This window comes from Chelonia mydas, chromosome 2 (genome assembly GCF_015237465.2).
Source record: "Chelonia mydas isolate rCheMyd1 chromosome 2, rCheMyd1.pri.v2, whole genome shotgun sequence".
Classification (NCBI taxonomy): domain Eukaryota; kingdom Metazoa; phylum Chordata; order Testudines; family Cheloniidae; genus Chelonia; species Chelonia mydas.
In genome coordinates this window covers 242615803-242630612 of record NC_057850.1, presented here as the reverse complement: position 1 = coordinate 242630612, position 14810 = coordinate 242615803, and the positions used below count along the sequence as shown (strand labels likewise).

General features: G+C 38.9%; 1 protein-coding gene across 1 annotated transcript in view; it reads left to right on the top strand.

Moving 5' to 3' along the window:
- Window positions 1-14810, top strand: part of UBE3C (ubiquitin protein ligase E3C) — a 168930-nt gene that overhangs the window by 12704 nt on the left and 141416 nt on the right. The window contains exons 2-4 of the mRNA XM_007054110.4: window positions 5058-5111; window positions 10802-10876; window positions 11667-11813. Coding sequence (XP_007054172.1) covers window positions 5058-5111; window positions 10802-10876; window positions 11667-11813 — 276 coding nt within the window. The remainder of the gene's footprint in view (window positions 1-5057; window positions 5112-10801; window positions 10877-11666; window positions 11814-14810) is intronic.

The window sequence follows — 14810 nt, the reverse complement described above, 5'->3', positions numbered from 1 at the left end:
AGGTGACGGCTAGTGGCGTTCTGTTATTTTCTTTGTTAAGCCTGTCCTGTAGTAGGTGACTTCTGGGAACTCTTCTGGCTCTATCAATCTGTAAGCTATTAGATAAGCTATTACCAGCAGGAGAGTGGGGTGGGGGGGAGGTATTTTTTCATGCTTTGTGTGTATAAAAAGATCTTCTACACTTTCCCCAGTATGCATCCGATGAAGTGAGCTGTAGCTCACGAAAGCTTATGCTCAAATAAATTGGTTAGTCTCTAAGGTGCCACAAGTACTCCTTTTCTTTTTGCGAATACAGACTAACACGGCTGTTACTCTGAAACCTGTCATTATGCAAGGCACTGCATTTAGCCGTATGGAGTGGAAATCTATCAACTGCATGAAAAAACTTGTACAGATACAGACAGACATCATCTTCCTTTCCAAATGCAAACAGATGGATATCGTACCAAAAGGACTGAAGGTAAAAAATCCATTACAATCTACGTACCACACAGACTATACTGACAGCTTGTGCCACATGCTCTCAAAGAAACTGCGGAACCACCTGATCAACATCCTCTACAGCAAACAGGGAAAGATTAAGAATGAGCTCTCAAAAATGGATACTCTGTTTTTTTTATGAATCTTCCACACAAACTTCCTCGTGGCTGGACTTTACTAAAACTAGACAAGCCATTTACAACACACACTTTGCTTCTCTACAAAAGAAAAAGGACACTAAACTTTCTAAACTACTACATGCCGCAAGGGGCCGCCACAGCAATGGTTCCCTCAACCCACCCAGCAATATTGTTAACCTATCCAACTATACTCTTAGCCCAACAGAAGCAGCTGTCCTATCTGGGGGCCTCTCCTTCTGCCCCTCCACCCCCACGAACATGATACAGTTCTGTGGTGACCTAGAATCCTATTTTCGACGTCTCTGACTCAAGGAATATTTCCAGCATACCTCTGAACAACATACTAATCCACAGAGACCTCCCTATCAACACTACAAAAAGAAGGATTCTAGGTGGACTCCTCCTGAAGGTCGAAACAGCAGACTGGACTTCTACATAGAGTGCTTCCGCCAACGTGCACGGGCTGAAATTGTGGAAAAGCAGCATCACTTGCCCCACAACCTCAGCCGTGCAGAACACAATGCCATCCACAGCCTCAGAAACAACTCTGACATCATAATCAAAAAGGCTGACAAAGGAGGTGCTGTTGTCATCATGAATAGGTCGGAATATGAACAAGAGGCTGCTCGGCAGCTCTCCAACACCACTTTCTACAAGCCATTACCCTCTGATCCCACTGAGAGTTACCAAAAGAAACTACAGCATTTGCTCAAGAAACTCCCTGAAAAAGCACAAGATCAAATCCGCACAGACACACCCCTGGAACCACGACCTGGGATATTCTGTCTACTACCCAAGATCCATAAACCTGGAAATCCTGAGCGCCCCATCATCTCAGGCATTGGCACCCTGACAGCAGGATTGTCTGGCTATGTAGACTCCCTCCTCAGGCCCTACGCCACCAGCACTCCCAGCTACCTTCGAGACACCACTGACTTCCTGAGGAAACTACAATACATCGGTGATCTTCCTGATAACACCATCATGGCCACTATGGATGTAGAAGCCCTCTACACCAACATTCCACTCAAAGATGGACTACAAACTGTCAAGAACACTATCCCCGATAATGTCATGGCTAACCTGGTGGCTGAACTTTATGACTTTGTCCTCACCCATAACTATTTTACATTTGGGGACAATGTATACCTTCAAATCAGCGGCACTGCTATGGGTACCCGCATGGCCCCACAGTATGCCAACATTTTTATGGCTGACTTAGAACAACGCTTCCTCAGCTCTCGTCCCCTAACGCCCCTATTCTACTTGCGCTATATTGATGACATCATCTGGACCCATGGAAAAGAAGCCCTTGAGGAATTCCACCATGATTTCAACAATTTCCATCCCACCATCAACCTCAGCCTGGTCCAGTCCACACAAGAGATCCACTTCCTGGACACTACAGTGCTAATAAACGATGGTCACATAAACACCACCCTATACCGGAAACCTACTGACCGCTATTCCTACCTACATGCCTCCAGCTTTCACCCTGACTACACCACACGATCCATTGTCTACAGCCACGCTCTGCGATACAACCGCATTTGCTCCAACCCCTCAGACAGAGACAAACACCTACAAGATCTCTATCAAGCATTCTTACAACTACAATACCCACCTGCGGAAGTGAAGAAACAGATTGATAGAGCCAGAAGAATTCCCAGAAGTCACCTACTACAGGACAGGCCTAACAAAGAAAATAACAGAACGCCACTAGCCATCACCTTCAGCCCCCAACTAAAACCTCTCCAATGCATTATTCAGGATCTACAACCTATCCTGAAGGATGATCCAACTCTCTCACAAATCTTGGGAGACAGGCCAGTCCTTGCCTACAGACAGCCCCCCAACCTGAAGCAAATGCTCACCAGCAACCACATACCCCACAACAGAACCACTAACCCAGGAACCTATCCTTGCAACAAAGCCCGTTGCCAACTGTGCCCACATATCTATTCAGGGGACACCATCACAGGGCCTAGTAACATCAGCCACACTATCAGAGGCTCGTTCACCTGCACATCCACCAATGTGATATCATGTGCCAGCAATGCCCCTCTGCCATGTACATTGGTCAAACTGGACAGTCTCTACGTAAAAGAATAAATGGACACAAATCAGATGTCAAGAATTATAACATTCATAAACCAGTCGGAGAACACTTCAATCTCTCTGGTCACGCTATTACAGACATGAAAGTTGGGATATTACAACAAAAAACCTTCAGATCCAGACTCCAGGGAGAGACTGTTGAATTGGAATTCATTTGTAAATTGGATAAATTAACTTAGGCTTGAATAGAGACTGGGAGTGGCTAAGTCATTATGCAAGGTAACCTATTTCCCCTTGTTTTTTCCTACCCCTCCCCCCCCCCCCCCCCCCCCCCGACGTTCTTGTTAAACCCTGGATTTGTGCTGGAAATGGCCCACCTTGATTATCATACACATTGTAAGGAGAGTGATCACTTTTAGATAAGCTATTACCAGCAGGAGAGTGGGGTGGGGGGAGGTATTTTTTCATGCTTTGTGTGTATAAAAAGATCTTCTGCACTTTCCACAGTATGCATCCGATGAAGTGAGCTGTAGCTCACGAAAGCTTATGCTCAAATAAATTGGTTAGCCTCTAAGGTGCCACAAGTACTCCTTTTCTTTTTGCTAATACAGACTAACACGGCTGTTACTCTGAAACCTGTCATTAAGTAGTGAGTCTTCCACCATTTGGCTTGGGGGGTTATTTCACAGCTGAATACATCCCACTGTCAAAAAGATGTTTTTCTGATTTTCCTTATAAATGCACCCTTTAATCTTAGTTATAACTCCATTGTATTGATGTTTAAAACTCAAATAAATGGAGATTTATTGTCTCCTTTCCCCTTTAGTCATTGGTTAGCCAGGTTGTACACATCTAATTGTTCTCTTTTGTTCTCTGAAAGTTAGTTCTTCCATGATATCTCGTTTATACTCTCAAAATTAAAGGGTATTTGAATTCTGTAACTTTTAAAGTATTTATACAATATTGGATCAAGAGTATTTGTTTTATTTTTATAAGTATATTAGTTTAGACAAGTGTTCAGTCTAGTGTGAGGAAACAGACTATTAACATGGCAGTCCAGTAATCATTAGTTTACTGAAATTGAAAGGGCCACAAAGGGAGGAGTGTGGGGAAGCAGACTATAAGGAGAATATGGTTTTGGGCCTCCACTCCCTCTTGCCATTTTTTTCTGTCCATGTGTCTCTTTTCAACCCATTTTTCATGTATTATGGCTGTCTCTTTCCCATCTCCCTCTCTTCATCCCTCACCCACTCACATTCATCTTTAGCCAGGTATGTCTTCCTTTTTCTGTTTCTCTCCTGTTTTTCCCTCCAGCCCTGACATGTGAGAAATTACAAGTGTACATGTTTCAGAGCAGGAGCGTTTTCTTATTGGCTCTGTCTGCAGAGTGAAACAGATTGACAGGTAGTTGGTGTCACTGGGATTGTGTTTCTGTGCAGGAGTTTGATACTAAGAATGTTTCATCAAGCGCCAAAGCTAGTAGTCCACTGGATATCAATTGCGAGAAACGAGGTAATCTGTAAGGGTATATCCTGAACACTCAATTTATCAATTAATTTATACTTGGTTCATACTATCAAAATTGCCCTTTTATATACTTAACTCATGGCATATTAACTTCAGTTGTTTTTTTACATGGTATAGTCAGAAACTTTTACCGTGCCAGTGTGAGAGGCTTTCTTTCCAGTTGAATGATAGATTTTTTTAAATCTTTTTTTATTGTGTTTAAAATATGCGGAAACAGTTCTCTTTGGAGACCAATGCTTGTAATGGTCTCTTTGGAAATTAAAATATTGTCTTTAGAGGAATAGGTGGTCAGATTGGCAGAGACCCTGAAGGTTTTTTGTCTTCTTCTGCAGTGTGGGGCCTGGGTCACTTGCTGATTTGAACTAGAGTAAATGATGGAATCTCTCTAACTTGAAGTTTTAAAATCAGGATTTGAGGACTTCTGTAACTCAGCCAGAAGTTATGGGCTGACAGTTAATTTCTTTTGAACCACCTTTTAAAGTACTTTGGTAGACTGGGTAATAATCTCTCTCTCTGCCTCAGGTTCCCATCTGTAAAATAGGGATATTTCCCAAACTTACAGGGAGGTGTTCTGAGTATAAATTCATTAATGTTAGTGAACCTTCAGATGGATGGTGATGGTGGCCATATAAGTAACAAGTGGATAGGTAGAAGTAGATAGTTAATAGGAAATGAAATTGCATCAGATCTGGGCCCATAACAGCGAAAATGCTAATAGGTCACTTTTTTGCATTTACTTGAATATGGAATGTATTCTGCACTGTAAACCATTTAAAAATATGTATTACTTTATGCAAATACCTGAACTTTTGAGTGAAAACACTACAGCAGCTTTTTTTGGTCCCCTTCTAGGAAGAAAAGGCTTCTCTTCTGCATCGTACCCAGGAAGAAAGGCGTAAACGAGAGGTAAAATAGAGATAGTGTTGTGGAAAACAACAGCTTGCATGTACGCTGTAATTTTGTTCAGCCTGATGATAGTTACACTTTGAAATCTTGTACTTTAGTAGAGTTTTACTTGAAATTATTCTATAGGGTTTTTTTTCAGTTTGTGAACTTTCTATGTACATTTTGTTCTTCCATATATCAGAATCAACAGAACCATTTAAACTTTTCCCCCTAGATTTCCCCGATATGAATATTCTTCTATAAGAACTATTTACTTTTTTTAAAAAAAGTATTTAGTGTCTGATGCAATATCCATGGAAATCAGTGCAAGTTTTGCCAATGACTTCAATGAGAATTGGATCAGGCCCTTAATGGAAAAAGGAATTTATATGGCCAGGAATTTTCTCCTTACGCCTCCCTCGTCCTCGATTCCTCTGAACTGGGACTCAGGAGACCTAGGTTCTATACAAGACTCTGACACTGGCCTCTTCCCTTTTCTGTGCCTCAGTTTCCCCATCTGTAAAGAGAATGATACTGACATCCTTTGTAAAGTACTTTGAAATCTACTGATGAAAAATGCTCTATAAGGAGTAGGGATGATTATTATGATAATGATGCTTGAGCCTGCAATTAAATCATTATCCTGTGTTGTGCCAGTATATCTGCTGCCATAACTAATTACTCCAAAATCACCTCTGAAAAGAATGTAAACTGGAACGGTGAAAATACCGTTTTCCAAACATAGTTGTCTTTAATGAACAAACTTGGCAATAAAATGATACCAAGTAAGTGGAAAGTGAAAGGATTCATTTTTGTTTGACCTTCCCCCTATTTTAAAAGGGGGTGAAAATACCCCTGTAAGTTTAGATAATTGGTCTCAGAAAACAATGTGTACCTGAATAGTTTACATACTGATAAAGAACATAAACAAGAACATTTGACTCTAAACCTGTGCTTTTGTTTTTTTGCGAGACTGCTAACAAGTTCTATTGTAATTCACTATTTTTTATATTAGTTACTGGTTTTGAGATCTAAAAGGATCTGATTTTTAAGTTTGATGCACAGTTATGTACTGAATTTACACATGCAATCTGGTATCTTGTATCTTAAATTACTACTCCCATTTATGATCTGTCAGTCCTTACCAACATGCAAAAGTACTATTCTGTGTTTCAGAAACTTTTTGCTGAGTGATAAGTGGCAAACACACTCATTCAGCTGCTAATATTTGCATCAGAAACAAAGCACTGCGTACGGGTATATTATAGGCATATACTTTGTGTATGTATCACACAAATATGTGTATAATGTATAGCTCCACTAGGGCTGTCAATTAATTGCAGTTAACTCATGCTGTTAACTCAAAAAAATTAATTGTGATTAATCGCACTGTTAAACAATAGAATACCAATTGAAAATTATTAAATATTTGTGGATGTTTTTCTACATTTTCAGATATATTCCCACAGCTCCCATTGTCCGGGAACATTTGCACTGGAGCTGTGGGCTGCCATGCAAATGTAAATAAACGGTCTGGAGGCCCGCCAGCAGATTACACTGACGGGCCACAAATTGCCCACCACTACTCTAAAGTTTTACATTGTTTTATTTTTGAATGCAGATTTTTTGTACATAATTCTACATTTGAATGTTCAACTTTCATGGTGAAGAGATTGCATTTGTAGTACTTGTATGAGGTGAATTAAACAATACTGTTTGTTTTTTACAGTGCAAATATTTTAATCAAAAATAAATATAAAGCAAGCACTGTTCACTTTCTATTCTGTGTTGTAATTGAAATCAATACATTTCAAAAATTATACGTGCTAAATATTTAAATAAATGGTATTGTATTATTGGTTAACAGCGTGATTGATAACACGATTAATTGTGATTTTTTTAATCGCACAATTAATCACGATTAATTTGTTTAATCGCTTGACAACCCTAATCTCCACATATATTAGTTTTACAGGATGAAATAAAAGTCCCTTTATAGAAGAGTGTTTTTTTTTTTTTTTTTTTTTTTTTAAAGAATGAGTCCTTTGAGAATAAGATCAGTTATGGGCTTTGAAAAAGTGCATGCAGTGAAATCTCAGTAGTGACCTCAGACTTCAAACACTCACAATTATGGGTCACTAATTGACAATTATGTATTCTAGGATGAAACCCATACCTGCAGAGAGGGAAAATATATCTGTCTTGCTGCATAATTTCACCCTGTGATATTATGGAGAGGTGGTGCATCTCCATAGTTGAGGTTGAGAATTTTTCCTAACTTTGTCCTTCCATCCATTAAAACCTTAAAATCTTTGATGTTTCACATTTTGTGTTTTGGTCTGGGGCCAGCACGGAATTAATTTGCTCAAATCTTGGAATAGTCAGACAGTCTGTTTGGGGACCTGGGATTCAAAATCATACTGTAGATGTTGGATCGTGTTTCAGAAATTCTTTTAATGCCTTTTTTTGACATCTCATCTCAAAAATGGCTTGTCTTAGAAAACAGGACATAGGCATATTTGGTAAATTAATCACTGGTTAATTAGGATAATAAGAATGGCTTGTCTGTCTACAGCAAACTTTTAAATAGCATCAAATGTCACATGGAGACTTCTTTTTTTTGTCTCAGTAGGCCATAAAAATGTAAGTGGGTGTGGGTTTGTCACAGTAGTTTAAAAAAAAAAAAAAAGGAAAAATTTTAACCTGTCCCCAAGTAACCCTCACTGATTTTGCTGTTGCCCGCTTTCCCTACTTCCCCTGTCCTCAGCCATTGCCTTTGAGAATTCCTTACCCAATTACCTGCAGTTTTATCCTCCTCCTCTCCCCCGCCCGAATAAATGCATCCTACCAAATAGTACAGGTATGAATGGAAATGTAATCTATATGCACTTCCCTCGAATACTTCTAATCACCTTAATTGGCTATGTTAGCAGTAGAAACTATTAAACTTCTTCCCGAATATCTGAGCCAGCTTGGCTTTCTGCTTAATTCTTTTGCAGAAATTAAGTCTCTTTAAGGAAATGATACTTTAAGACATTTCTGGGTGCTGAGAAGACTCCATAAAACGTTCATCTTGTCTAATCTTTGTGTGAAGAGGAAGTGTCTTTCTCTATCTCCATGCCATGTCCCTGGGTCTGAAGCACCAGATCTCATCTTCCTCTCAGAAGCAAAGGATCCCTTTAGAGGCAGTAAGACTACACCAAGAATATACCTGACTGATATAATCTATTTCTTATCCTAACAGAAACAACCCTAAAAGGCCCTGAACTTTGGCTAACCACTTGGTTCAAAGGGTAAACATAAGAATGGCCCTATTGGGTCAGACCAAAGGTCCATCTAGCCCAGTATCCTGTCTTCCAACAGTGGCCAGTGCCAGGTGCCCCCGAGGGAATGAACAGAACAGGTAATCATCAAGTGATCCATCCCCTGTCGCTCATTCCAGCTTCTGGCAAACAGAGGCTAGGGACACCATTTCTGCCCATTCTGGCTAATTGCCATTGATGGACCTATCCTCCATGAATGTATCTAGTTCTTTTTTGAACCCTGTTATGGTCTTGGCCTTCACAACATCCTCTGGCAAGGAGTTCCACAGGTTGATTGTGCATTGTGTGAAAAAATACTTTGTTTTAAACCTGCTGCCTATTAATTTCATTTGGTGGCCCCTAGTTCTTGTGTTAGGAGAAGGAGTAAATAACACCTCCTTATCTACTTTCTCTACACCAGTCATGATTTTATAGACCTCAATCATATCTCCCCTTAGCTGTCTCTCTCTTTTTCAAGCTGAAAAGTCCCGGTCTTATTCATCTCTCCTCATACGGAAGCCGTTCCATACCCCTAATCGTTTTTGTTGCCCTTTTCTGAACCTTTTCCAATTCCAATATATATTTTTTGAGATGGGGTGACCACATCTGCACACAGTATTCCAGATGTGGGCATACCATGGATTTATATAGAGGCAACTTGATATTTTCTGTCCTATCATCTATCCCTTTCTTAATTATTCCCAGCATTCTGTTTGCTTTATTGACTGCCGATGCACATTGAGTGGATGTTTTCAGAGAACGATCCACAATGACTCCAAGATCTCTTTCTTGAGTGGTAACAGCTCATTTAGACCCCATCATTTTATATGTATGGTTGGGATTATGTTTTCCAATGTCCATTACTTTGCATTTATCAACATTAAATTTCATCTGCCATTCTGTTGCCCAGTCACCCAGTTTTGAGAGATCCCTTTGTAGCTCTTTGCAGTCTGCCTGGGACTTAACTATCTTGAATAGTTTTGTATCATCTGCAAATTTTGCTATCTCACTGTTTACCCCTTTTTCCAGATCATTTATCAATATATTGAATAGTACTGGTCCCAGAACAGACCCCTGGGGGACACCACTATTTACTTCTCTCCATTCTGAAAAATGACCATTTATTCCTACCCTTTGTTTCCTATCTTTTAACCAGTTATCAATCCATGAGAGCACCTTCCCTCTTATCCCATGGCAGCTTACTTTGCTTAAGAGCCTTTGGTGATGGACCTTGTCAAAGGCTTTCTGAAAATCTAAGTACACTATATCCACTGGATCACCCTTGTCCACATGCTTTTTGACCCCTTCCAAGAATTCTAGTAGATTGGTGAGGCATGATTTCCCTTTACTAAAACCATGTTGACTCTTCCTCAACAAATTATGTTCATCTATACGTGTGACAATATTGTTCTTTATTATAGTTTCAACCAGTTTCCTGGTACTGAAGTCAGGCTTACAGGCCTGTAATTGCCAGGATAACCTCTGGAGCCCTTTTTAGAAATTGCCTTCACATTAGCTATCCTCCAGTCGTCTGGTACAGAAGCTGATTTAAATGATAGGTTACAGACTACAGTTAGTAGTTCTGCAATTTCACATTTGAGTTCCTTCAGAACTCCTGGGTGAATACCATCTGGTCCTGGTGACTTACTGCTGTTTAATTTATCAATTTGTTCCAAAACCTTCTATAATGATACCTCAGTCTGGGACAGTTCCACAGATCTGTCATCTAAAAAGAATGGGTCATGTTTGGGAATCTCCCTCACATCCTCCACCGTGAAGACCACAATGGCCTTATTGTCCTTGAGTGCTCCGTTAGCACCTCGATCGTTCAGTGGCCCCACTGGTTGTTTAGCAGGCTTCCTGCTTCTGATGTACTTAAACAAAAATTTGCTATTACTTTTTGAGTCTTTGGCTAGCTGTTCCTCAAATTCTTCTTTGGCCTTCCTAATTGTATTTTTACACTTCATTTGCCAGTAAACGGTATTATCAGATTTAAATCAGTCATTGAAAAGTGTGGTGTTAAAACACTATGTTTAATAAGGTATGAAAACTCCTCTTCTGTTCTTGAAATCATGAGTTTTTTCATATAATTCTTATTGATTATTAAAAATTGCTTATCCTGCTATAAATTTACATTGCCTTTACAAACAAAAGGAATCTCTTCCTGGGCAGGACTAAATTATGTATATGTGTATGTCACTAATGTTTAAGTCACAGGCACCTTTCTCTTATTTTGATAAAGATATATTTAATTTTCAGAAATATGCAAACATACAGAAAAAGCAAATTGGACAGAGTATAAAAAAAACAAAAATATCTTTGAATATAAATATATATGACAAAATTATAGAAGCAAGATTCAGTTTTGCATCCTTTATTTTTGACTGCCTTATTTCTTTCATTTTATAGGAAGAAAGACGAAGGCTGAAAAATGCAATAATCATCCAGTCCTTCGTACGGGGGTACAGGGCCAGAAAGTACCAAGTAGGTATTTTTCTCATCAGTTGAGAGAGAAATTGTGATAAAATAAATGTGTAAAACAATTTAATTGAAGCTGGGGTTTCTTAATACTACAGTCCTAGCCATTTCTGTTGAGAAATTTTGATATTGCTAGCTTCCTTTGGTAAGCATGGTGCAAACCCATATAAGAATAGTGAAATGCAAGAGTTTGTTTTATTCTCAGTTTGGCCTTATTTTTAAAGGGCATTGTTGAGCATTGACTTCAATGGGAATATTCATGTTTTCAAAGTTAAGCACATGCATAAAGGCATTGCTGGACCATGTTCTTGCAGCTCCTGTTTACATGAAGAGAAGCTGGGGTTGCTTAGCACCTCTGAAAATTGGGCCAATATGTTTCAAGTGATTGAAATGGCATTTCTAGTGTGTGATACACAAACATGTTTCTTCATATAATTTAGGTGATAGGTTGATTTGGAAGGGGCTTCTTTAAGACAGCACTGGGTCAGTTATTCTGCAAAAGGGTTGTTTATGTTTATGAACTGGCTAACAGAGTGGGCTGGTTCAAAACAAGTTTATATTAAATGGTATTATTTCTTAACATGGGTCTTCAGGACAAATTGTAAACAAAGAATCAGCATAATGCTGTGGAGGGGATTTGTCTAACTTGGACTCTTAACAAATATGTAACATCAGAATAGTACCTTCATTTTACCTGTCAGATAAGATGGAAACTCAAAACGAATAGCTTAAAATCCTGCATTTATATTTTAATGTGTTGTCAGAACATAATTTTAATTTATTTTTAACTTTTAAGTACTCCATCCAAAGAAGTGAATTCGATCGCTGTGCTAATCTGGCACAATCTGGAGGAACTGTCTCCACTGCCAGTGGAGCTAATCTGACCCTTTTAGTACGTCAGCTTCTGTTTTTTTATAGACAGAAAGAGGATTCTAAGCGTTTGGTGAGTGCCAGTACATATTTTACTCTACTGTAGTTAGTTTTATTTCTTGCATATTTTTTAGTCACTTCATCACTAATTGCTTCATTCAGCAGAAATAGGTGGGTGGCTGCAGAACAGGCTTAGTTATCCTTTTGATCCATTTGTTAGAAATGTGGCTGTTCTGTAGCCCTCTTTTTTTAATCCAGTTTCAAAGAGAGCAAAGTTGGTGGATTTTGATGGCTAGCTTTCTTCTTTGTACTTCCTATTGAACGCCAATTCAGATGAAATAGCACAAATCCACTTTTCATGTGTATAATTAAATATTAAAGGTCAGTGGGAAGTTTGAGGAAACCATTGTGAATAGCAGCATAAATGGTATACATAACTCATAAGAAAAAAAATTGCACTCAGAGTGAACCACCACTGTATGAAAATATTGTAGCTGTTAGCATTGTTTCTTTTTTTTTTCTCTTCAGTTTTCTGTAGCTTCTTCTCTTTCCACAAGTTTATGTGAAGTCGTTGAGTTTTCTGCAGTGACTGATAAGGATAGCATGTCTCTGCAGAAGTCTAAATCCTGCAAGGAAGAAGGATTTAAACATAAAAGTAAATGAATATGAAACTATTGTGACTGTTTGAAAATTTAAATATATGAAGAATACACTTTTTCCTTGTCGGAAGTTTAAAACTTTCTCAGTTTCAACTTCTAAAGATGGGATGAACATTTATCGTACCTTAAAACTTTTCAGATGAGGAACCTCCTTCTTTCTCAGTGAAGAATATGCTAATATGTCTTAGTCTGTGTTGTGTAAAGTGCCTTGTGCATTTAGTGTGCCTGCATATGTATAAGATAATATATTAAAATTGTTCATTTATATAACAGTCTATATTCTGTGTTACAAAACATAGACTAAGACAAGACATAGCTGTTTAGTCTGTTAGCCTAGCTCTGAGAATTTTAAAGGACTAATACAGATATTATTTTTATGCAACATTGAAAAGCAAGCTTCCTCTGCTACCAAGGGGTTAATCATGCTTTTCCCAGAACACATTCTACTGACATTGATGGTGCAGGTGCATATAAAAGAAGTAAGCAGAAGGTGGTTATGTTTGCATATGCTCTATTAAAACATAGGGTTTGAAAAATTCGCAATCATTATCAAAGGAGAAAATCAACAGGAAAAGAGGTATAATGGTCATGCAGATTGGACGGTGGAAGGGGGGAATAAACTAGTTGACCCTGTAATTCTACAAATTTACACAACTCTTCTGAAAGCCAATATGTTCAGTAATAAGATCTTTTAACCAGTTCATAGATTCTAGATCATAATATTTTCTTGTACCTTGCATTTACCCTACACACTGTGCTTTGTTTATATTCTGAGCTAAGAGGGATAGCCATTCCTGTTTTCCCAGTGGTTCACTAGTTATCCAATGTCTAACCTAATTGCATATGATGAAAGTGGTTAGCCCCACTGTCCCATTTCCTCAGCACTTCCTTTAACCCTGTCATTTCTTAACTAGTAAGTCCTAGGGTAGAGTTCACTACTGAATATATGCCTAAAAGCTGACCTTCTTAAAACTATACCTGAAAATCATTGCATTTTCTACAGTCCTAGGTCACGTGCTTAATCATCACCTTCTGCCTATGTTTTTCCCTACATTTATTACCTGAACATTTTGCCTGTATAGGGGATCAGATAATACTTATTTTAAAACCCTGCTGCTAGACTATTTTTGATGTTAATAAGTGCTATTTCCCAGTCCATATCACTCAGACCGGTATTCAGGTCTTCTTGCAAAAATTGTCATGTGTTCAAGGTATTCTTTTCTTATCCCAACAAATCGCTTGAGCAGCCATGATATTATTCATACCTGTTTCCTGTTGCAACAATCTCACTGCCTTCTCATTCTGTTCTACAGCTGTAGAACCTGAAATGTGAACAACATTTACTTAGACTATTTTTAATGATAAATATATATTTATTTTAGGGAATTGGTAATTAACCCTGACCTTTTCAGATGACATTAAGGTGTTTCATAGATTCAGAGAGGTTTAAGGCTGGAGGGACCATTGGATCATAGGAATCATAGAACTAGAAGGGACCTCGAGAGATCTAGTCCAGTCTCCTGCACTCAAAGCAGGATTAAGTATTATCTAGACCATCCCTGACAGGTGTTTGTTCAACCTGCTCTTAAAAATCCTGAATGATGGAGGTTCCACCACCTCCCTAGACAATTTATTCCAGTGCTTAACTACTCTGACAGTTAGGAAGTTTTTCCTAATGTCCAACCTAAAGCTCCCTTGCTGCAATTTAAGCCCATTGCTTCTTGTCCTATCCTCAGAGGTTAAGAAAAACACTTTCTCCCTCCTCCTTGTAACAACATTTTCTGTACTTGAAAACTGTTATCATGTCCCCCCTCAGTTGTCTCTTCTCCAGAATAAATAAACCCATTTTTTTCAATCTTCCCTCATAGATCATGTTTTCTAGACCGTTAATCATTTTTGTTGCTCTTCTCTGGACTTTCTCCAGTTTGTCCACATCTTTCCTGAAATGTGGCACCGAGAACTGGACATAATACTCCAGTGGAGGCCTAATCAGTGCAGAGCAGAAGAATTACTTCTCGTGTCTTGCTTACAATACTCCTGCTAATACATCCCAGAATGATGTTCACTTTTTTTGCAACAGCGTTACACTTTTGACTCATATTTAGCTTGTGATCCGCTATGACCCCCAGATCCCTTAGAATCATAGAATATCAGGGTTGGAAGGGACCTCAGGAGGTCATCTAGTCCAACCCTCTGCTCAAAGCAGGACCAATCCCCAATTAAATGATCCCAGCCAGGGCTTTGTCAAGCCTGACCTTAAAAACTTCTAAGGAAGGAGATTCTACCATCTCCCTAGGTAACCCATTCCAGTGCTTTACCACCCTCCTAGTGAAATAGTATTTCCTAATATCCAACCTAAACCTCCCCCACTGCAACTTGAGACCATTGCTCCTTGTTCTGTCATCTGCCAC